The 25132-nt window shown below is 40.7% G+C and overlaps 3 protein-coding genes across 9 annotated transcripts in view; all 3 read left to right on the top strand.

Moving 5' to 3' along the window:
- LOC114565915 (receptor-type tyrosine-protein phosphatase F) overlaps positions 1–3767 on the top strand; it is a 183187-nt gene extending 179420 nt beyond the window's left edge. For all 7 annotated transcript variants that reach the window (XM_028594252.1, XM_028594253.1, XM_028594250.1 and 4 more), the window contains 3 exons: positions 849–1003; positions 1461–1596; positions 2079–3767. In XM_028594252.1, the coding sequence (XP_028450053.1) occupies positions 849–1003; positions 1461–1596; positions 2079–2147 (360 nt within the window). In that variant the 3' untranslated portion in view covers positions 2148–3767. The remainder of the gene's footprint in view (positions 1–848; positions 1004–1460; positions 1597–2078) is intronic.
- Positions 3768–5599: 1832 nt separating this feature from the next.
- Positions 5600–7204, top strand: LOC114565820 (la-related protein 6-like). The gene is made up of 3 exons (XM_028594084.1): positions 5600–5747; positions 5825–6011; positions 6138–7204. Exons 1-3 carry the CDS (start codon positions 5731–5733, stop codon positions 7104–7106), a joined length of 1173 nt encoding a protein of 390 aa, XP_028449885.1. The 5' UTR covers positions 5600–5730; the 3' UTR covers positions 7107–7204.
- Positions 7205–16304: 9100 nt separating this feature from the next.
- LOC114565612 (neurturin) lies at positions 16305–19051 on the top strand. Its single transcript, XM_028593774.1, has 2 exons — positions 16305–16415; positions 16929–19051. Exons 1-2 carry the CDS (start codon positions 16355–16357, stop codon positions 17363–17365), a joined length of 498 nt encoding a protein of 165 aa, XP_028449575.1. The 5' UTR covers positions 16305–16354; the 3' UTR covers positions 17366–19051.
- Positions 19052–25132: the final 6081 nt, after the last annotated feature.

Here is a 25132-nt window from a genome sequence, read left to right as displayed (position 1 = left end):
TCTCCTGACAGGCTGACATTAAGTGAATGCACCATCAAACATGTTTACCCAGATTTAGTATGCTTGATCTATGGATTGTGTGTGTGTGTGTGTGTGTGTGTGTGTGTGTGTGTGTGTGTGTGTGTGTGTGTGTGTGTGTGTGTGTGTGTGTGTGTGTGTGTGTGTGTGTGTGTGTGTGTTTCACTGTGAAAATACATGAAAAGCATAGCCTTCAATCCCCGAGGGCCAGTACTGCAGCTCCCTGTGATGCAGTAGTTTCAATGGGCTATAAATATACTTTACTGTCATCAGAAGGCCCACAGCACTCTAATCCCACATCCACTCCTTCTTCCACACAGACATATATATGTTTATATATACATACAGTATGTGCCTTGAAAGAGATAGTATATGCATGAAACATAATATGATAATATGCACGAAAAACATTTAATTCACACATGCTGACATCATGATGCTGTCAAATGTGGGACTCCATGTTAAGTGTCTGTCAGTCCAGTCCTCGCGTGCCATCACGCTGCTAGTTTTCTCTCCTGCCAGGCTGTCAGTTTTATTCGTACTGCATCCCAAGTGTAAGTTAGATGATTAGATGGCTTTAGCGAAAACCTGCAGGGTTACGGTAGTCGCAGACATTGACTGAGAAGCTGTGCTGTGTGTGTTTTTTTAAGTGCATAGTAGACTGAAGGCTGCAGAGAGTGGTGTATAAAGCAGAGTGTTATTTGCTCATAAAGATGAATAAAAGCATTGAAGAAAGCTCAGCTAAATTATGCACACAATATACATCACATACATGTCAGTTTTCCTACGCCTCTTCAACGTACTATGTACCTCTATTTGCTCTCTGTCAGGACGGGCAGTCCAGAACAATCCGCCAATTCCAGTTCACTGACTGGCCCGAGCAAGGAGTGCCAAAAACCGGAGAAGGCTTCATTGATTTCATTGGACAAGTGCACAAAACCAAGGAACAGTTTGGACAGGATGGACCAATCACTGTACACTGCAGGTAAGGAGGAAAAGTGGCACAAATTAATAATAATAATAATAATAATACAATTAAGACAAATCTGTAGGCATAAAGGATGGCTGCTACTTTAGAGCTCTATAAATGCTTGCAACATTTACTGTTTGAATTTTGATTGTGTAGCAGCAGAGTTCTCACAATATTCTCTGCATTTTCAAATGGCTTATAAGCTGTGCTCTATGTAATGACAGAGATTTATACCAAATTATAGATCATCCTGTCTGAAAAAAATCACATTTAAATGGTCTTTCAATTGTTTTTACATTTCATAAGAATTTCACTCAGGTGCCAGTTTATTAAGTAGACCTGGCTGAAGGTAATGCAGTCTAATGCCTTATGTCTGCAGTAAGTCATACCTTCATGAAGGTTATAATGTTTATTTTTCTTGAAAATCGTTTAAAGAGGCGTTTATTCAACTTTTATTGGGTGTGCTCCTTAGTGCCGGGGTGGGCAGGACCGGAGTCTTCATCACTCTCAGCATCGTGCTGGAGAGGATGAGGTACGAAGGAGTAGTCGACCTCTTCCAGACAGTGAAGACACTTCGCACCCAGCGGCCTGCCATGGTGCAGACCGAGGTAAGAACAGAGACTGTTCATACTCAGTATCCCACAGTGACAGGATAGTATTCCTATTAGTATTAGTATATAACTGCATTCTGTAACAAACAGGCAAAGCATTTTAAAAACATATAAAAGAAGATACCCATGTTGTGAATTTAAATGAGTTCAAAAACATTTTTGCACATATACCAATACACTTATTATTACATAATGGAGGTTAACCTCACTACACATTATAACATTATGTATTTTACAGAACAAAATGCAATAGATGTCGTGTTTAAAGAGCAGACCAGAATAGTACAATTACAGGTTTGAAATGTGATATTCCAGCCATGCATGCAGACGTTCTTACTGAGGCTTCTTCTTCTTCTTCTTCTTCTTCTTCTTCTTCTTCTTCTTCTTCTTCTTCTCCTCCTCCTCCTCCTCCTCCTCCTCCTCCTCCTCCTCCTCCTCCTCCTCCTCTTCCTCCTCCTCCTCTTCCTCCTCCTCCTCAGGACCAGTACCAGTTGTGCTACAGGGCAGCATTGGAGTACCTGGGGAGCTTTGACCACTATGCAACATAACCACTCCCACCGAGCAGACGCCCTGGTCAAACCTCTCAGGAGTGTGCCAAGTGTCCCATCTCAGCCACCATCCACTCACTTGACCCCCTAAAACCTGACCCCTCGCAGCTACCAGAGGGGAGGAGAAAGGGATGCGCTTGCAGACCCGGCGACGGGTTTAACCAATCACAGAGATCCACGCTGACTTAACCAACCACATAAGATTTTGCTTTAAAAATAACAACAAAAACATTACAATGACTATGACAAATATGACAACTCTTGTACAGATACGACAGCGCAGACTGGCAGCTTGCCTCTCTGCTCTGTCGAAGCCAAACCTCCCTGATTGTCAAAGGCTACTGGTAGCACTAAGAGAGCACTCTCTCTGTTTTCTTGTTAATTTTATTGTCAATATTATGATTTATTGTGTCAAATGTTATTGTTTAGTATATTTGTTGTTTTTAATTATCATGTTAACATCAGACATTTATTTTGTCTTAAACTGCCCAGCCTGAGGCTTGCATTATTTTCATAAGCGGTACTTTTTTGTTTTTGTTTTTTTATTTTAGGGTACTTTAGCACAAGGGACATGTATTTTTAACACGTTCCTAGATACTAATACAGGAGGACCACTGTTCTCTGAGCTGCTGTCGGATTTATTTTGTCACATGACATTATTGTTTTATTCAATATATGTCATAAACATTGGTCTTACTTGAAAAAATTGCCTTTTCACTTGCCGTTTTGGATTAAAAAAAATTAACTTTGACAAAATTAATTTCAGAGCACACCCTTGAACTAAAGTTTGGCCTGTAAACGCGGTAGCTACTTATAAAACAAGAAGTAAATTACCTAACAAGAGACTAAATCAGAGATGTACAGAAATGGAAAGCACATGATTTCTACTTCTTTTTTTTTTTTTTCTGTTTTGTTTTTCATCAGAATACTATGGCATTGAGGCCTTCATACTCCACAGCGGAGAACTTACCTGAGGAAAACAGACTTTTGTACCCAAAGGGCAGTTGACAAAAAAAAACTCCCCGATCTCTAAATAAAGTTGCTCTTCAAGTCCCTCCCATCTCCTCGCTGCCCATTAGCCTGGTCAGTTTGCTGGAGTTGAGCCACACACACCGAAAGGAGCGGAAGTGGTTCCTATGGGCTGCGGAGTAGAGCCATCAAAGCTGGCAACTGTACAGAATCAACCATTCCTACCAGTGGGAAAGAGACTCGGCCCGTTGGACTGAAACCTGATATTATTTTATACAGAAATAGAACTATAAATATATATATAATTATGATTGATTATATATATATATGTACAATTACACATATATATATATACACAGCTTCAAAGGTATATTGTTAAAAAGGATTCATTCTGCTGATCTACCGACCCTAGAGACACTGCAGAGAGCCTGCTGTCCTAGAGTGTGTATTAATGGAAACGCCGTTGTATCTACTGTACTACCATAGTAACTTTGACAGCTGGTTGTCTGTCTGAATGAGGAAAAACAGCACAACTCTCCACCCCACCCGTCCTCACCCAATCGCACCACTCAAGCACACATCTTCTCCCACACGAGCCGCAGGAGGGAAGCGTCTGATCGCGAGAGGCCTAAACGTCGTGGTGGCGGTGGTGGAGGCGGTGGTGGGAGGGAGGGGGGACTTGAAAACGCTTGCGAAAAACTAAAATGTTCATTTTTACCTTGTGAATGCTTAGTGCTGTAGGGGTTCGATCTGTTGTACACACAGTCTGTTTTCTATTTGTTGATAAAGAACTGGAATTTAAAAAGAAACTGTTGATGAAAAAGAAAAAACATTGATGTTAATAAAGTTAAATAATTGGGTTTTTGTACAAATCTTGGCTTGTGATGCTTTGTTTCTTGATGCTGTTTACAAAATGTGAACAGTTAAATTCTTAACCGATAAGTCCTTCATAGTACAAGTTTGCTCTTTTGCCCTTCGCCCTTAGGGACATCAGGAAACCGTCTGCTTTATCACCCGTTTCCAGGAATGTTGCCCATTAATTTGCCCAATTTTTCCCCCCTGATGTATGACTTATGCATTTCTAAGAGCTTCTTGTTCCAACTATGCAACTTAATAGTCAGATATTTGAAAGTGTGTATGTGTATGTCTGTGTGAGTTTGCAGGGGTAAATCCTGAGAATCCAACTGCCGTACAAGGTAACCCCCTCCTATAAGGCCCCCCAAAACTTAACCACAACAGATGGAGTTTGCTCAGTTGTCATGGAGATAGCTTAGTTGTCATCAGTAATTATTAAGATCATTTCAGCTAAGATATTGTTTTGTATTTGTGCTTTGCTGACTGGTTTGAAGTGGGCCAGCTCTGTTGGTGAAGGATGATGTCACATTGTTTGCTTATGTTGCCGTGGAGACACACACATATACAAACACACACACACACCAAAAATAACCCTTATTTACTCAATAGTGCACTATATTTAATGTCCGAATTCTAAGTGTCAAATGTATCCACTATATATATATATCAACTGATAAAAATTCCACAATGCAATGCATCTCATTTTGTGGATGCAGTAATTACAGTCATGCAACACGACAATCGTGAGTGATGAAGCAAAATGATGTTGATTAAAAAGTGCCTGAAATCAATTTATTGCTTACTATAAAGTTAAATACTCTAATAGTGTTTATTATCCATTGATTAAAGCTGTAATCTCAAACATTTTCATTTGAATTAATGTCTGTTAAATTACTATCTATCACAGGAGGAGGTAACACAATGTTGACTGGCCTATGGCCCACTGATGAAAGTATTGCAATATTTATATGTATTATGAACTGGGTGTCTGGTGTGACATCTCTTGAAAGAAATCTTGTATTACAGTTATCCATTGTATTCACACAAAAATTGAACTATGCACACAATTCTGAAAACTTGGAAGCTCATGTATCAACAGCAAGAGAGCATAGAACTTGATAGATATGTATTATTATTATTATTTGTATACTCCAGACTGCTAAACACACACACTTCCACTGTTTTCATTTAAATATAAATTCTAAATCAACCAGGACGTAAATCTGATGCCACAAAGAGATGCCACTGTCAATCAAATCAGATCAAACCTCACAGTCCTGATCAAGCAGATTTGTTGGGTTTTTGAACCATCCTGAAGAGGATGAATTATTTCAAGAGAAAAGCACACAAACAGGATACAAAGCTGGATTTAGATAATTACTGTAACTGGTTTATACTTCAGTGCTGCTGTATATTGTGTATTTGGAAATCTAGGAATATCATTTTCTTTTGATTTTATTGTGCATTTAGCTCTGAACCACGTTGCAGAAATTCAATACTTTAATGATGCTGTTGCTCTTTTGTGTTATGGTATTGTGTAATGTAGAATTTAACTTGTAGCATTTTACAAAATATTGTTTTGGATCCAACAGAACCAACTGACATCATTGTGGTTGTATGAACTGTGTCCAGGTGCAGTTTTTCCTCATTCAGTAGTATTAACTGTATCTAGGCTGCTGCTTTTCCTTAATACCCGTCTTTGCTTCACTAAGAAACAGCACAGCTCTGTGTCCTGTTATCACTGTCCTTTGGAGATACCATGAGTAATCCGATTGGGTAAGGAAATGAGAAAACATATGGCTGACTAATCTACATTGCAGTATATCATGATGCTGGGTTGTGTGTTCTTGTAGAGATGATGCACAATCTGTCCAAGATGAAAAAGACCGTGAGGGTGAATTGCTCTGCTTGAAGATTAAAGCCCAGTTGGAGGATTTGCTCTCCGACAGCCACCTGGCAGAGGACGGCTTCCTGCTGAAACATATGCAGAAGAACAAACAGGGCTACGTCAGTCTCAAGCTCCTCACTTGTTTGAAAAAGGTAAGAAATCTCACTTTGGTTCTAACAATAGCAAGATTGTGTGTGCTTTCTGTGGTTTACATTCCACCAGTTTGAATAAAAACAATCAAATGCAAACAAAGCTGAGGTTGCCACTGTTTGTCACAGATAAAGGTCCTGACCACCAACTGGTACATGACTCTAGCAGGAGCAGAGTACTCAGAACTTCTGGAGGTGAACGATGAATGCACCAAAGTGAGGCGGATACAGCCACTTCCCAAATGGCTGCTGTGTTCCCCCACCACCAAGCTCCTCCTCGCCTGGAACCTTTCTGTGGAGAAAACAACTGGAGAAGACGGAGCTGCCCGAGACCTGGAGCACACTTTACTCTCAGAGAGGATCCTCCAAAAGTTCAGTACTTTTGGCAACGTTACTTCAGTCTGGATCCTGCATCCTGGCAAAGAGCTTCCCAAGGAGCTACAGTGCTACGCCAAGCGTCACAAAGAGCTCAGCCAACATTTGTGTGCAGTGGTGAAGTTTGATCATTTGGAGGAAGTTCGTAAGGCCTACAACGCCCTGAAAGCAGAAGAGGAGAAGTCTAACGGGGAGGGCATGTGTGTGGTACCTTTGGGATTCCAGTCAATGCACCAAGTGGCCAAGGACGGACCATCAGAGGAAAACAAAAAGGACCAACCTGAGGACACACCTTCCCAGGAAAATCCACTTGAAACCTCAGGGGATTCAGTCCAGGAGGAACCCTCTGCGCCACTTAAAGTTTCTGACAAGACTTCAGACACATCTCAGCCCCAAACGTCCATGCAAAAAACCTTTGAGCAGATCACCACCAGCTGTAACAGCCAGTCCCTCTCCGGTTTGAATCAGAGGTACAGTAAGACCAGCTGGTGCTCTGGAGACTGTGATAAAGAGAATTCTCAGAGCCCCTGGGTGCTGAGGCGCAAATTTGCAGCCAGCGTATTGAACCCCAAGGTGGCTCGGCACGTGAAGGCGCCCTGCTTAGTGCTGCGTCAGCCCTTCGGCCCTGATGGCACCAAGGGCTTTCAGAGCAGAGGGAAGCTGCTGCAGCACGAAGAGCTCAAATTCTCCCCTGGAAGTTGTAACACCACAAGTGCTCAGTAACCGTTTTGAGATAGCAGATAACAGATTTTCTGGAGCAAAAATATTTTTAATATATTTATAAGCTGATGAAGGAAATAAAATCTTTTTTTGCATTAAACAAAAAAGCTAGTTAGGTTTTGGTATCTGTTGGTGAGAGATTGTTTATTCTGGGTTACATGTAGGTGTAAACCACTGACAGATGGGGGCAGCATTTAGCTGCGTTCACAGCTGTGTTATTTTAAACACTCATTGTGTTTATGTCAGGCAGTAGTTGCGTAGGATGTAAATACACTGCAAAGCCTGTAAATAGACTACAACACATATTAGCTGGAGGTACAAATTGTTACACAAACCAAGGTGTTTAAGTGCTTAAGTAAAAGTTTTTTTTTTTTTTTTTTTTTTTTTTTTTTGAAACACCAGTGGCCTCTGCACTCCTGGGGCCTCAGCTCATCTGGTCATAACTGCAAATTGCAATGTATATTTGTTCTTGGGGCAGGATGGATTTACCTTGTTACCACTTTCTGGTGGGTGGGAGGTGTTGTCTTTCAACATGAAATGCTCAGAAAAAAGCCCTCATTGTCTCACTGCATCTTTTTCACAAATGCCTGTTTAGGTTTTGGTTCTTTAAAAAGTAGTTTTCCATTCTCTGAGATGACATTTGGCTGAAGGCTACTTGTCCAATCATCAAACCACATCTTGTGCAAGATGAGTGTAGTAGCAACATTTGTGCCTTATTTCCAGCCTTTCTAATGACACCTCGGCTGGAATGGTGTGTTTATAGTGTTACTGATTGAGGGCTTCCTTAAAATCTTGCCCAGACCTAAACAAAATGTGTTTCTTCACTCATCCACGCCCAGTGGAAAAGATTCAATCCAATGTGTATGGGATTCTATCATATTCAAATTGGAAACATTCTCTGCTTGTATATGCTGAATGTCAGACTGTCTTCATGACTAATGTAATGTTAGCTGTTGAGTGAGACTTTGCATTGTGTGCAGATCAAGTGTTTTACTTTTATTGTCTCTGACTTGGTTTAGCAATTAACAGCTGTCTGACTTGTATTGCAGTTGAGGCTGGTCTATGAAAACTTTACACATCTGTGAGCAATATGTATAGAGTAGAAATGTTCCTGCCCGATGTCAGGAAATGTTTCTGTGCTGTGCCTTTTCAAGGCTAGAAAAGCACGATATCTCCTGCTAACTCGAAGTCATTATGCATTTACATAGTCTCCTCGAGCCAATAATTGAGGGCTATGTCAAACAAGTTAGTTGTAATAATTCTCATTTTTTTGTTAGTTTTTTGGGGAGGGGATCTAGATGATTTTGCACCTGCTGACCAAAATGTTCTCAGTATGAAGAAGAGCACAAGTGTTCTCTTGGTTTGTGGCAGCACTGAAGGGTTTCGGTGAAAAGGAGAGTTGATATTGGCTTCGTTTCAAACTTTAAATGAAATCTACATTTTAGGTCACTGAGATAACAACTTTAGAAAATCCATCAATACACATGTTTTTGTTAGAGACAAAGCTTAGGTAAAGATTCCTTTGGTTTTTCTCTCAGTCAACACTAAAGGAATTTTAAGTCCTAGAAAGTTAGCGCTTGGCCACATCTTACTCACTAGTGGAACTTTGCAATGCGTGATTTGTGTATAATTTGGCCCATGGACATCGGAATGACTCATGGCGTTAGAATGAGATGTTTGTAAGCAAATAATTTGTTTCCTGTTGTGACCCTGACTTAATTTCTCTATTAGAAATAGCTGCTTTATTTTAACATATTTGGCTGTGGACACAATTCTGTTTAGATCAACATTGTACCTGTAGATTTATTTGACTGGTTTATGATCCGAAACGCATGTGTAAGACTTAGTATCTCCCTCGTCTTTCCCTCCCTCATGCATTGCTTCACTTGTCTCCAAACTATTTGGCCTTTGTTTATATATGACTGACCCTCCACACCTGACACATTTCCCCTCATGGATGGGGTATTTATTTAGATTGCAGTCTGGAGTGCCTGATGCCTTCCAAAAGCACAACCATCTGCACCTCATTTGCCGTCGAGGCTCAAGGGCTAAAATACTGGTTTGTATTGGAGGGGACGTGAACGTGAGATTCTCAACAACAACATCCCTGGTTTTATCTCAAGCCAACTGTAGATTAAATCATCATGAAATACCTCTGCTGTGATAATTCCATTTAACAGGGGTTAGTATTGTCTTAGCACCATTTAAACCAATTGTAAACTTCCTTAATTCCCCCTAAAAGATTGGAAAACACTTGCTTTCAGCAGACCCTTCTTATCTGCCCAATTGAGGCTATTACCAATTGCCCACTTAAGATGGCAGACTCTCTTGCGGCAGAAGGTAAATGTAAGCCCTTGCTCAGGCCAAAGCATCCTTTGGTGCTCCTGGAGCTAGAGCCAGGGAGATTATCATGTCAGGAGTAATCCGACTCGGTCCACAAGCACAACTATGGAGGAGGAGGAGCAACAGTTGAGGGGGGGAGGCAGGAGGCAGAGGCATCAGAGAAGCTCTCTGCTCCACTTACGGTAACCACGCTCTCCCTCCTCACCCTAACCCATCTTCTCAACCCGCAGAGTTCCCCCTCCCTGGAACTGAAGAGAAGACCTGCTGCTGGAAAAAGGGTAAGGAGATGTGCGTTATCTTTCCAACGGCGCTGTTGCATGGAGATGAAATAATTCAGAGTGGAAGGAGTTTAACAACAGATGGAAAAAAGTTAAGTCTTCTGTAAGATCTGTTTATTACATGACACTGTTTTGCTCTGTTCCTCTGTTTCAGGTTCAGGTTTGTGCTAAAACGAGGACCAGAAGTTTTATATGGAAAAACATAATGACAGAAGTTTTCTGAAATGAACCAGATGCCAAGTCAGGGACTTCTCTAAACACCAAATTCTCCTCTTTTCGTATGGATTAACCTGAGTGCCATGAAGTGCACGCTTAAATTCAGAGGAATGTTGATCTTGATCTTTGCAACCTAAAAGTGTTCTATGGAAATGCAAATGTGATAAGAATAATACAGTCTGGACCTGAATCGAGTCAGGACACCTCCCCTACTTGCAGGCACAGGGAGTTGTGATGATTTTCTGGGTAACGTGCAGGAGTCCAGCCCTCGCCTGTGATGATGATGGACTTACCCAGCCAGCACTTGCCTGTGGAGGTCAGCTGAAGACGACGCCACGCAGCTAAGTCTGGATTAGCCGGCCGAACGGTAAGGACACCACATCTTCTTTTGTTAGTTTAAGCCGGCAGCTTATGTGGAAGGCGCTAGGTGCCACTGACAGGGATGCCTCACCAAGTGCTTGAGTGGCAGAAAACACACGTTGGATAATGTCTATCAACAGGCGGCCCTTGCTGGACCCGCATGTCAATAGTGAAGAGCAGCCTGTCAAAGTGTTTGCAGAGCGGTTACCATTGATTACAAGGGGCATGCCACTATATTGGGAGAAAAAAAACAAGAAAAATAAATTATTATTGTAATTTTCTTGCAGAATTTGAACAACCTCTCACCACACAGACAAGTTTGTTTTGTCAGAGAGGAATATTTTCTTCTCCTGTCACTTATCCAACATGGTGGTTTACCTCATTATCATGTGTAATTGCTCCTCAACTCTCTCTGGCTTCTCTCTCCCAAATGTTTGAGCGTTACTTTGAACATTTGTGAAATACAGATTTTAGATAATTATTATTCTCTGCGTTCATCATTTTAGAGATCAACCATTTTTGCAGAGCTATGCCTTTAATAGTTTAAATAATTAAACAGGAGCTGGATCAAATTGCTGAACTTGTCATCTAAAAATATAATGAAGGTGCTCTGAGAGAAGCAACTTGATAATGCTCACTTTGGGAATTTTACTGAAGTGATGATCCCCTTCTCCCTAAGCTCATATCATACATAGAGATTATACTGTATCCAGCGGAGCCCCAAGAGGCCGGATAGAGGTTAAGCCTAAAGTCAATTGAGCTGTTCAACTGTCATAACCTGCCAGAGCTGGTCATAACTGGAGGAAAACTAAAGGGAAAGCTGAGCTCCTGCACCACTCCTCATCGTGTCATCAACACTTTTTGTCAAATCCTTGTCAAAATATACATTGTGCATGAAAATAAATAGTATGTTAGTAGTTTAAAAAGAGCATAGGCTTATAAACAACAAAATGTCATCATATTTCACATGTTTGTACTTGCTTGTGCTTGCTCATGTGGGACATATTTAAAAGTAGTATTCAGTGCGTGCCAGATGGCAGTCAACCTTTTGTAACACCATCAACATGTTTAACATGGGTTTAGAGGCTATGCTGTTATGTTAATAGAGGATCTGGCATGGACAGATTAGCAGCCAGAATAGCAGCTTATGGACTCTTCTTTAGAAAGTAGCAAAGACAACAATCATCAATCGTACTACCAGCTCACACAAAAATAATTTCCTGCTAAACCTCTGTTAGAAAAGGCTTTTTTAATGCATGTCAGAACTATACCTTGACTGAACTCTTCCAGGAATAGCAAAGGTCAGACAAATTGGGACTGGTGTCAAATGTGCATCTATAAGTGTATTTTCTCCTCACACCTCATTAACTCCACCCTGGCAGCAACAGGTTTGAGTTGTGAGATGTCGTGCTAGGCTGTTGGGTCACTGATTGATCCATATAAATCCGTGGGATGTGATAGTAAAGCTTCCACAATAAAACAAAATCTTTTTAACAACTCACCTCCATCCAGTCGAGTAAAAGGATGCAGGGATCTTGTTTAGTATTTACAGAATGTGTTTAAAAATGATCACAGTTTTTCTGGCATTACCCAAAGATGCATCGCCCCTTTCTTTTTTTCAATAACAGGAACAGGCTTGTTTTAATTATCCTTTGGTTACTGAGTGACAGAACCCAGGCCAACCGAAGCAGTTGCCCAACACAATTACAGCGAAGTCTAACCTAAGCCTTTTTCAGTTGCATTAGAACCAAGGCTGGATTTAGAACAGCCAATCCTGGCTCAGAACATCCACTTTATTTTACAGCCTTTTGGCCCACCCTGGTGCCAACACGAAAGATCTAACTAACCAAACTCGTCACTTTTCCTCTTCATTATTCTGATTGGAAGCAGGACAGGTTTTAGTAGAAGAAGAAGGTGCTCTCTCTGTGGGCCCTGCATGCTGGCCTAACCCCCGAGTTAGAGGTGTCTGATGGATTAACACAGACGCACACACACATACAGCAAGGCCGAGGCTGCGCCACCAACACTGCAGCCAGGTGTTAACCCACGTGATTGCAGATAAACCCGGCAGGCATTAGTGCTAATCCCGCCCTGATCTTTGGAATATGTCCCTATTACCTCCCCAAGCACTCTCTAGCTGTCCCCAGGCCTCCTGATGCTCACTTAAGAGGGAAAAGACAAGACAAGGCCTCTCTAGGACTCCCTAAAGCACGTTGTTTCATTGGAACAACACAGTAGGTGCCTTTCCCGCTGTTTGTTATGCTCCTCTGTTATCTTTTCAGTGCGGGTATTTATGGGGTGTGTTCAGAGTAGTGCAGAGACAGTCACATGGGTGGAGCTGAGCTGAAACACAGTGTAGTAATAATGTTCTGTAGGTAGAGGCCTTGGGTTGTGCAGTGGCAAATACACAATGGTTAGACCTGTGGACATTTCTAGATATCAAGAAGCAGCAGTACTATGTAAACTGGATTATCTAGTGTTATGTGATGTGCTACTGGGAATGTGTGTGTGTGCCCTGGAAGTGAATTGGGAGTCTGGACAACCATGGAAGGTTAGACTTTGCCTCGATTTCTACACAAGCCCGTGTCAGATGATTTGGGGAAAATGAAACCACGCAAGTGCTGCTTGTGTGTGTTTATGGTATGTGTGAGTCACAGCAAGGGAGAGTGAGTAAGACAGAACAGGCTGTATTTAGGGGGAATATATAGGAGCAAATTCTACAGAGTAGTGAGACATAAAAGTTGGTATCTGCTTTTTTCCAGCACAAAGACGCTCTTCATTCATTCCTTTTCTGTGATCTTCTCTCGCTGTAATCATGTCACACTGGTCAAGATCCAAGCAAGCTGACAAGAAGGCACCCCCTGTCTGCCCGCTTCATTCAAAAGTGTTAACCACAGACGCCCCTTATCCCCATTTTGACAGATCTCTAGTTCATATTCCATAGGCTGTGGCATTCTGTTGAGTGTCTTCTTCTGGCATGGGAGGGAGGGGAGGACACAAGTGCCATGCTGCTGTAATTACATTACTGCCAGCTTAGCAGTGCCATCGCCAGTGGCCCAATTATTCCTTGAAAACATCAATTTTATTGTGTCATTTGAAATAATGCGACCTTTGAGTCACAACAAGAGCTTGGTTGAGGATTGTGCTCCAACTGTACGATGCATGCGTGGGAGAATACATAATGTCTCAGGAATGGCTTTGACAGACTGAGAAGGTTTTGGCCTAGCAGTTTACTTTCATGGTTTGCCTCAAACATCTTAATGATGCTCTGGGACAGTTTTCACTCTGCTGGTAGCTCTTTGGGTAACATAAGGCTGACAACAAACATCAGGTGCACTATTGTCTATTCACTCCCACTCTCACTAGAAACACAAAATCCTAATAAGAACTTTCATGCGTGCAAACTGTCTTTTCTCCTTGTGAATAGATGATTTTTTGCGTTTGTTTTGGGTCTCATACCTTGTACCAGCCTTATCTCCACACACAGGAGCGTGCATGGGCACATCAGCACTGATGCTTTGTGAGGGCCAGGCATGTTGGGCCTGTGTGTGAGCTGTTTTAGTTGTCTTTGTGAGTCATCTGCACTTTTATGTCTCAGTTTGAGGATGTCTTTTCCTTCTGCTGGGGAGTCCTCTGGGTATTTGCTATATCCTCCGCGTTGTTGCTCTTCTCTGTTTGCTGGAGAACAGCAGCATTTGTCATTTCAGGAAGTTGACTACTCATTCATGTCTTTCCGTTGTTCTCCTGAGAAAACACTGGTGCCCCTTCCCCCTATCAATATCTGTATATGTATGTCCATGACAGCGAGGGGCCAGTGGTAGATATTACATTTCTGTGCTGATTAATCATCCATGACCATCTGAACAAGCTGCACAATGCTCCTTGGCACTTTTATTGGTGCCAATCGACTGCAGATGGGACTAATGTGTTTCTGAGTGGAGTAATTATGACAATCAAAGTGTCTTCAGGGACATGATATTGGTGTTTGATGACCAGGCTTCGTCCAGTGTCAGCAACTGAGACATCGGAGGATTCATCTGTTCTTTACTTTGAGCTAATTGTTTTATCAAGATGAGCCACAGAGCTAACAGGCCACTGACATTGATGTATCACGGCCGTGTGAAACAACTAACTCCGAGGCTGAGTAATTGTCCCAAACTGACCTATTAATAGCATAAGAAAACAATGATCTCATCCTTTGCCATATATCACAAGAAACTGGCTCATCTTAAAACGAAAAATGTATCATATTTAGAGCAGGAGCAGCAAGATTTCTGGTGTTAGGAGTTGGTGTTGAACCAACAGAAACAAAATGAGACTTTCCATAAAGGGTTTTATAATGTCTGGTGATTAAATACAATAAAAACAGTGAGGAACGAACATCAGACATATAGCCCGGCACCGAGTAACATTCTGCAGCAGCCGCGGCTTCACATTTGATTTACATAGACTGTGTCAAATGAGGTTGTTAGCTGAAATGTTTGACTTTCAAATGAATACTATTCTACCCATTCATTGTGCAGAGGCTGCTTACCACGTCAAACCCATATGGAATTATGAGTGATGAGTCAAGCTTTGACTGATAGGACTGGCTTTACCTGTTTATACGTTGTTTATAACACTGCAACTCATGCGTGCAACGTCTATGTATTTTCCCTCTGCGGTGTCCAAAACAGTCAGGCACTGTGGAACGCTATCTCAATTTGCATTTAGTTCTTTTGTTTTACTTACGTCAATGCAAAAAGTTAAGTTCAACCAGAAAACCAAAATGTTCCTGTATTTACCCTAAACTTTTGTCTTTAATGTGATCTGCAGGACGAACCCACACGCTGAAACTTGCAGAAGTTATTCGTTTCAGATTTTTGTTTCTGTACTAAACTAGACAAAGATATGTGACATTTTGTCCCATTGTAAACACTCCAGCAGCCTGTATATGTACACTACAGAATCCAGTCTGGCAAAACACTTTGTGAGGCTGGTCTGGATTTGCTGTTAGTCACTGCCAGTATACCATTTCCTGCTCTGGGGAAATGTTTTGCTCACTGGTGACATGATACGAAAAATACAAAGAAGTGAGGTTGTAAAACTTCTCAAATACCTGCATCATAACAATAAGAAGAGAGAAAACGTAAGCTATAACTCCTGCAAATTCCTGCAAAAACAAATTTGTGGCTACTGTGGCACAGTGTCTATTGAAAGGGAGGGGCAGTATAAGAAAAAAGGGATGTACAAACACACATGTTCACTGAGGCCTCATCATATATAGCATTGTGAATAGGTGTGGTTCCTGTAAAGGAAGGAATGGATTTCCCTCCTTTAGAAGGATGGTTCAGTAACATTTACTTCTGCAAAAATAGTGTCTTCTCCGAAATTCCAAACTTTTCAAAGGTTTCATGGGGCAAGGTGTTGCGAAACTAATCCAGCCTGTCTTCAGTTCAAATAAGAAAGCCAAGTTATGTTTTTGCTTCTTCAGGCAGCTTAAACACACTGCATTCTCATGTGTCAGCAAGAGATGTCAAGCTTGTGGATCATGAACCCACTTAGAGTGAAAATGAGCTGACACCAGAATCAGAAAATGTAAACTGACGGTAAAATAAAAGCCCTGGTGAGAGAAGTGGATTTATGGGAAGGTCAAAGAACTGTGATAGCACAGAAGATAACATTTTTTTGCATTGTTCTCTGTGCTTTAATGTGACAAGTTGATGAGATTGTTTAGACGACTGGAGGTGTGACTGTTTGAACATGTCTGACGTTTGTCCGCTTTACCTTTCCCAACAGAGTTTCAATGCTCCTCCACGTTCTAAGATGAAGTTATGGAAAGGTGCTACTTTTGCCTTCATGCTCTGTGGCGCAGCCCTGTCCATCCTCCTTGTTAGAAACATGGCCACTATCGGACAGTTCAAACCTAAAACAAAATATCCGTACACTTCTCCATCCTCACCAAGACCGTCTTCATCATTAGAATCAACACCCAAGACCTCACCGCCAGTACCCTCATCATCATCATCAGCATCAGTAGCAGCATCAGCAGAATCGACAGTGTTGTCCCGGCAGATGGGTGGTCCACATCGGAGAACCCGCTCAGCAAACGAGATGAACTCTCTCCTCTCAGAGTGTAAGATAAACTGTTACTGTCTTCCTTCCTTTGTCTGGTCTGAGATAGGGTGTCGTGTGAAAGGGCGGCTGGGGTTCAGACAGAACACTTAGTACCTGACTCTGTTGTTTATAGAGCAGGTTTTAATGTCTCACAATAACAGGCAGTCAATTAGCACCTCATAGTTCACTGTCTCTCCATAGAGCCACTGTAACCTTCAGGAGAGGATGATATGACCACTTTCCATTTGGTTTCACACAGCCTCATTGAGTGGCATTCATCAAGTGAAATAGGCTGCAAGGAACTCTAAGTCTTTCTGTGATGTTGATAATGATGAGTTTGTAGCTGTCATGATGTCAGATAAAACAAACTTGTGTTATACTGTTTGCACAACCTGTCATTATCCTGCCAGTGCCAACTAGAGTACTCTATGCTATCTCTGTGATCTGACTATTCACAAAATTACACAGAAATCAGATAATCCCTCTACCACCTGCTGTCTATAGACATATGGTTTTATCTCCTCTCTACCAGTTTCCATGATGTTCCAGAGCTTCACAGAGGGCGAACTTCAGCATGTAGTCGGGACCTTGCTCGACAGGAAGAGAAGGAAGAGCCGGCGCCTGGGTGAGAACCAGGCCCGAAGGACTAAAAGAGCCAGGAGGCCTAACCACTGCTCTCTGAGGGAGCTGGAGCTGACCGTGAGTGAACTGGGTCTCGGCTATGAGAGCGACGAGACGGTGCTGCTGCGCTACTGCAGCGGCAATTGCAGCGCCCACCGGCAGAACTACGACATCACCATGAAGCACATGATGCAGACAGGCTTCAGGAAGAAGGGCCGCAAGAACAAAGTTAGCAACGGGCCCTGCTGCCGACCCACGGCTTTCGAAAAGGACTTTTCCTTCCTGGACAACAAGAGCCGCTATCACACGGTACAAAATGTGTCGGCGAAGAACTGTGGTTGTGTATGACCCAGTAAAATGTACTTATTCATGCTGCGCTCAGCCTCTGTTGGTAGAGTTGAACATGAATGATGTTAAAAGACAAACTATGGAATATAAACTCAAGGAAAAGAGGAAAGGATGGGAATATGTTTGAGACTGCTCCATGGCAGCCTTTTTGTGACAGGCAGACTTTTTTTTGTGCGTCTGTCAATACACATTGGAACCACATCACATGACACGTTTGTGTGTGGATTCCATGTAAAGATACACAGAAAGTGACTGTTCATACCAAAAACGTTTTTATTAACTTTTCTATCTGTCTAGTAACACTGTAAACTGTGGTACAACAACAATGTAGCAACGTTATGTTTGTGATATTACATTTGAGTAGTAGTAGAACAGGCGATAGATGAGCTACATTATGAGCCATGAGGGACTAGATTGTTGCTGTTACTACACATCATATCCATGGGCGTTCACTTCAGTAATTCGAAATTTAGTTTGCATAATTATAATGGTGACAGTAAATCACCTTTCAGGCAACAAATGCTCAAAAATCGATTTCAAATCCACAAATAAAATAAATATACATGTAATGCACAAATGTTCACTTCAAGTTCTGCGCAGGGCAGTTTGTACCACTGACCTAAAATGATCAGCTGTCTCCAGAAGGTATTTTGACTTAAAGGTGTGTTGAGTTGTTATCAGGGGCCATGACGTTGGGACCTGTTTCCCTGCTTGTATGCATTGCTGTTGATTACAGTATTATTACATGGTAAAGAGCAAGTGTTATTAATAAGAATTTGACAATGAAAGAAAATCCTCTATAGCTCCAGGTTTGATACCCACCTTTAATTATTGTGTATATCGATGTTGTGTAGATTAGCAATAAGGGCCTGTTTCAAAACACATAAATACTCACTTTAATAATAGAACATGAAAATGTATCCCATCTGCTCTCCATGAAATAACTCATCACACTCAAAAAAATTCTTTCTTTTTATACTTTTCCCAAGTAACCCATTATTGTAATTACCCATAATCCTTTGGAATTATGTTCCTCAACGATTGCCAAAATACTCCAAGACAATTCAACACGCATGACAAATTAAAAAACTTAGATTCCTAAATATTTTACGTCTCAAGTTCCAGGTGATTACCTCTTTAATATCGTCTCTGGATGTAATTTAGGAAAGTTAACATTTTTAGCTAATCTGAGGCTCAAGTGTGAAAAAGAAGAATGGTTTTAGTGATCAGTAGTGGCATGTTTTTTTCTTGCTGACAGAAAACTATGACGTAGAGTCAGGATCTGGAAATGTGTTTGCGCCCATCCATAACACCTTGTAACTTACTATGATCCAGAGCCCACAGTATAGCCTTCTGTTGGCCCATCAAATTCCTCCTTGTTGTATTGCCTGGTAGAGTTTAAGGAGAAAGTAAGCTATTGAAATGAATTATGAAGCAACTTTTTAACCTTCAACAATCTTTATTTGGTTTGAACCCATTGCAACAGTTTGAAGTACAATAAATTATGTTTTTTTTTCCTTAGGACGTGCAGTGTGGGGCGTGGATGCAGTGCATCTTTATTGTAGTTTATATTGTATTTATTTAGGGAGTAAATTATGGTTTTGCATATTTATTTAGATTACCACACAGAAGCGGGACAGCTTATTATCATTAAGCAACTGTGCCAAAAAATGTTTTATCTAACATTCTATATTGACTGCTGAATAAACATAATTTCAGAGGTATGGATGTTCATCATTTCTCCCAAACTATCGATCTTTTGGCGTCAAATATTCTGTACCCAGATTGTATTTAAAATAAAATAAATAAATACATAAGTAAATAAAACTCTTACAATGTGAGATGCTGTTAGTAATGAAATAAAGTACTATAAGAAGGGGATCCCTATTGGGACAGTAAACGATCAGATTACACTAAATAAACCATATGGCAGATAAAAACACAACACCTTTATCATGATAATATCTAAACCTTTCTCGTTAACACTGGTTTACTCAGTGAGGTTCTCTCCCTGAAATCATCTATTATACAGCAGCTCATGTGCTGAACAGCAGTGATGACATAAGCTTATACAATGTGACCAGACAGTTGGCTCCATCCAGCAGGCAGGAAAAATCAGCAAGGATGTGACTGTGACAGCTACTCATTTCAAATGTATATTTATCCACGGCTGAAAGTGCACTATTTACTCCTATTTGAGAAACTGAAGCTTAACAACAGTGGCCAGATGTTTTGTGAAATTACTGAAACTATACATCTGTGAGCCTTTTTTTAAAGATTTACATTTTCAGCAGGAATCAATGGACTTGGGGCTGAGTGCCCACAGACAGAAAGTAATGAAGATGACCTTAAGTGGCTGCTTTTCAAAGATGAACATAAACAACCTTGTTTTTAACTTGACCACCAAGCAGTTTTGAGTTTAGCTTAAAGGTTTTATGAGAGCTTCACAGGGCTTCATGAGTTGTAGAACTTTCTAAACCCCTAAATGAACACTACATTTTCTACTACTACTATTACTACTACTACTACAACTAATAATATTAATAATAATAATATCACTTCCCCCAGTGCATCTAGCCATGCAGAAAGTTTTGGTTTAGATTTGTCTAGGTTTTCACATATCTGGCTCAGGGATTTCTGCCTCCACCCCAATACAATGGAGGTGATTGGCATTTTGTTTGTTCCTGTTACAACATTGAAAATGATGCTGGAAAGATTCAACAGCAAGTTTTAAAGAAGCAGTGGTGATTAATAATGCCTGATAATCAAACTATATTGCCCTTTAATTTTCACTTTATTATTCAGCCTTATCTTGTCCATGGAAGTTGTTCACAACAATTCCATAACAACTCATGTATTTGTCCTGCCAATTTAAGTTTAACTCGACACAGAAGCTATGATGGCAGTTGCTTGCAGTTAATGTTTTGTGATGATTGGAAAAAATATATATTTTTTAATTTTTCCTGTGAATTGACTTACAACCACCTACAGCTGCATTAATGTCATCCACAAGTGTCTCAATCTTTGCATAAATTTGTGTCTTTATTTTTCAGGTTGTGGCACAGGTAGGGGCTGTTCTCATTCTTAGTCCCACCTACAAATTTTTGATTGGCTTGGTGGATTTTCTAACCAAGGAAACTAAGATGACTAAGAAGACTAATTCAAATATCACTGAAAAACTCAGAGATGGGGGCGGCCTCTAGCTCACCCAGAAAGAGTGTTCGCCCCATGTTGGCTGAGTCCTGCAGCGGCGCTGGTTAGAATCCGACCCGCTGCCCTTTGCTGTGTGTCGTCCCCCATCTCTATCCCCCTTTCCGGTCTATTCACTGTCAATAAAGGGAAGCCCCCCCTCCAAAAAAAAATAAGACAAACTCAGAGATGTGGGCTAGTGATAGGGAGACCAACTCTTTTCACAGAATCGTTCCTTTGGGTCTATATATGTAAATGTATCGAAACCTTTCAAGTTAAGATATATATTTTTTTAAATATGGCACCAATTTCTCAGTGACACAGTCCGTTTTAGTACATGCACATCAGTTTCTACAACACAGGTGCTGCCCCACAAAACTAATCTTCAATGCATTGTTTAAAAAGGTGTATTTGTTCATTTTCGCCCCCATCACTAATGTGGGCAGCAATTTAGAGGACTGAAACCAAACTTTGATTAGAGATGGAAATTATGAATCAACACCAAACAAAGCTCTGTTAAGATTCATCATTTTAGGTGGGATCATACAGACAGATGTATTGTGTAGGTAATGCAACTTTCTCCACTAATGGTTAAACTAGTAAAGCAGACGGTAGCACAGCCACAATACAATGCATTTTGCATTTTGACATAAATGTGTAACTTTTGATTTTTTTTCCGAGGGAGAATCCCTTTGACATGTCATAGCGTCATTACCGTAATTGTATCTTATTATTTTGAAACTAAACCATAATTAATGTAATGATGTACACCTGTGATTTTCTTGCTAGGAAAAGTCAAAATGTCTGCTGTGAAAAAGGTCTGTTATTGCTGTTACCATTGAAATGCACTCTCGGATGTGACTAACTGGGAGGAAGCGGAGAGGGCAGGTTTAAGGGATGTGGTTTAATCAGGAAAGCTAACAGCAACAGTTCATGACAACTCATCAGTACATTGAAAAGGACATTTGATAATATACAACAGAGTATCTGAGCCGGAACTTTGCTTCAAATTGAAGCCAGAACATTAAACACACCAAAAGTGGAGTCAGAGGGTTCTTGCATGATGGCAGCGATATACTGTATACAGAATATAGCCAGCTCTGACTTGGAGTCCGTATGAAGTACAGTATATATTGAAGGTCTAGTAAAAAGTATTGGTGGCACAGTGCTGAATATGGCCCACCCTAAAAACCTGGACACTGGATTGAACTTTGAATGCAAGTTATCTTAAATTGAATATGTTATCACTATATTTCATCTCTTGAGTATTAATTATATTAAGCAGGAAAAGCTCTCCCTTAGAGTTATGTTTGCATGAAGACTTAATGTTTTTTTCCCTAGGAGACAAACATCCCAGAAAAGGCCGGACAACATAAATTACACAACTTCCTGGACAGATCCAATGAGGCAACAGCATCTCTTGGAGTTTATACCATGGCTGCAGGCGTTTGGAGGCAATACAGAAGTCAGGTTGAGTTATCTGAGTTTAGAGTCAATCAGAGGCAGGTCACACAGGATTATGTGGCTGATGAATGGTCTGGGGTGACTGTTGTATTTTTGTGAGTGAAAAAAAGTAATTTTCCCTTTGGGTTTTATTTGGCCAAGTGGAGCACATGTTTCAGATTGACTGGGTTACTACTACTTACTACAGCTGTGGGGGAGAAATGACTTCAACAGTTTGTATTTTGAGGAATTTAATATTTTAAAGCCAACCACGGGAATAACAGAGAGGTACATGGCCCTCACATCAAAGGGTTCAAACAATGAAATCCAATTTAAGAATTTCAACAGCGGTAACAACTTTCGCTCCATGTTACAAGAGCAAAGAGAAAGATTTGGAAAGCATTTCCCAGCACGTTGTGTTTACAAACGGTTTTCTTTTTTTTTTATTCTGAGCACCCAAAATATGCTTAAAATGTTTAAAACAGCAATAAAAGTAGAACCACTTTACCTCCTATATAAACAGATATTTCCACTACTTGCCACTGCAGTACATGGCCTTCAACCAAAATATCTACACACCCACGGCAGAAAATTGCGGGACCTGAGGGAAAGCAAAGACAAAGGCATTTTAATGAAAGCAACACTAGAAAATCAAACTGCATAATAACACATGGCATCCATTTTGATCGCAAACTATGATTCATCTACGGGAATTTGTACCACACTTGACATTTTCAAAGAACCCATCGTTTCAGCTATTTGTTTTTCTTGACATATTTTTCATGGGGTGATAATGGCTGGTTAGACCTTGGGCCAGTGGGAGTTTATGAACTCCAAATTGAAAGAAGTAAAATGATTTGCCAGCTAGAGACTTAAACTGAACAGAGATGTTTTGCGAGACCAAAGTAATTTATTTCACAGATGATCCTCTCCTTATCCTATCTGCTCAAATTAACAATTATGTTTTTTGTAGATTTAAAGGAAACCACTCAATATTCATGTCAACATTGTGGTGTGTTGAAGGATATTAGTATTGTTGTATACAAGACATCTGTTGGTAACAGCACTGACAAGATCTACAATAAACATGCCAAACTTTTACAACCCCCTCCCATGTCCAGCTGCAGCATGTTGGTGAGTTCAGACATCTTTAGAGGAAGATAGCAGGATGGAGGATGCAGCAGTGACTCTGGAGGACAGCCTGAACAACTGCTGCGAGCAGGTGTTTCTCCTCTTCCTGAGCAACTCTGAACTCTCCAAAGATGAATTAACACCATCCATTTTGGCTGTATTTTTATTCATTTTCATGAAATTGTTACATTTAGACGTTGGGCGTTTTTTAATCGCATTTCAAGATTTATACAGGATTGGTTTGAGGGGGGAAATGTGAGGTCATGGATGCATCATTTCATAAAAGAGATAGATGTCCTTGTTGACTCCTCAAATTCATTCATAATTCATGTGCATTTTGCTATTCACGTCCATAAATATTTAAAACCTTTCAACCTAAATACTAATTAATAATTCACTGAATTTATATAACTTCTTATTGAAAAAGATGACTTGCATGAATACAATTAGTGTTTCAGAGAATAACTATTTACTGGCGGATTCGACTTATGATAAATGACTGTCGTCTATGTCATGTAAACAGTGTTAATACATAGTCTGGAGTAGAGTAAGGTGGTCCAGAGGGCTGCTGGTGGTGCGGCTACAGTGCTGTAGCTCTCTGATTGGCTGGTTTGAGTTTGAGGGGGTGGTACTGGAGAAGCAAAGACTGCTTAATTTGGCAGTGTTGAATCTAAATAGATCTCGGATGGCACAATCTCTGCTGTTGAAAATAATGATGGCCATTCTTTGAGCAGGCTGGCGTGTGTCTGGTTGAACAGATAATTGTCTGTTTGCTGGTTTGGATGTCCTGCAGTCTGACAATTTGCAAACAGTCTCACTTGGCTCTTGTTGAGGTGAATGTAGTTGTAGAGATGCTGCTGATAGCTGTCTCTGTGGAGAGCTGTTTGGACATTTTGCAGATGGATTCACTGTTTAACAATCAACATGAATGTTCTTGATGGTACGTAGAGATATGTCAGGTCTTTGTAGAAACAGTTATCTTTGCCTCATACTCCTTTCTTTCTGTGTGCTACTCACTGTAGTGCTGTTGTTGTTAATCATTGTTTTTTGCTATTAGGTCATTGGCTCCCATATGGATCAGAACATGCTCCACACCTTGAAGCCTTTGACCTACTGCCTTCTCATTGCCTTTTCTTTATACAAGGGCTCCACAGTTCAAACACTGTACAGGCAGAAGGGAGCATTTTAAGTTGGTAAAAGGCTTTTGATTGGAGTCAGATATAAAAAATGTCTGTCCATGCCAGGATGTTTATTTTTCAATGTTAGTGGGGTGTGTGTGTGTTTGTAGTATGCATGTAGAGTGTTTTATAGGGGCCTTTGGGTGGGGTGGTGATTGGGAGTGGCAGGATTTGATGGAATAGGGGGATTAGAGGGCGCAGAGGGAGAAGTGGGTTAAGGTGTAGAGCAGGAAAGCCAAAGGAAGTGATGATCCTGCAGGTCAATTCACTCGCTATAGCATGCAGCCTCTGTGCCCTTCTCCACCACACACACTATTGTTGAATACTTGCATTGGACCTGAGTGTACAGAGCCTTCCTGTCTCCATATTATTTACACAACTCCCCCAGTTGTAACACATGATGTGTCACAAACAACACTAAATAGCTCACAAATCCCTTTTAGATAAAGATTTTGTTTGATTATAATTTCAAAACAAAATACTCAAAAATTTGATTTATTTAGTAGTAGTAATCTATAGGTACTGTGTGAATGGAATCCAAGACAGAAAGAGGAATAAATGACAGAAGGTATGAAGGAGAGTTGAAGGAGTGATGGGGCTCCCTTCCTTTTTTATTTGTTCTGTTTGATGGTCAACAGGAGGTTTGTCAAGGGACCCATTAGGACACTAAAGGCTGTGATGTAGCTGAAATCATTTTAGGTAGAATTTTGATTCTATTGTCCTCATATAATAAAACATTTATTTTCATACTGTCATTATAATTAACAAAATCCACACCGACCCTCTGAAGCAAGAGTTCACTTTAACTGCCTGTAAGCACCTCTGT

This window comes from Perca flavescens, chromosome 12 (assembly GCF_004354835.1).
Source record: "Perca flavescens isolate YP-PL-M2 chromosome 12, PFLA_1.0, whole genome shotgun sequence".
In the NCBI taxonomy this organism is placed as follows: Eukaryota; Metazoa; Chordata; class Actinopteri; order Perciformes; family Percidae; genus Perca; species Perca flavescens.
This window is presented reverse-complemented; position numbering and strand designations above follow the sequence as displayed.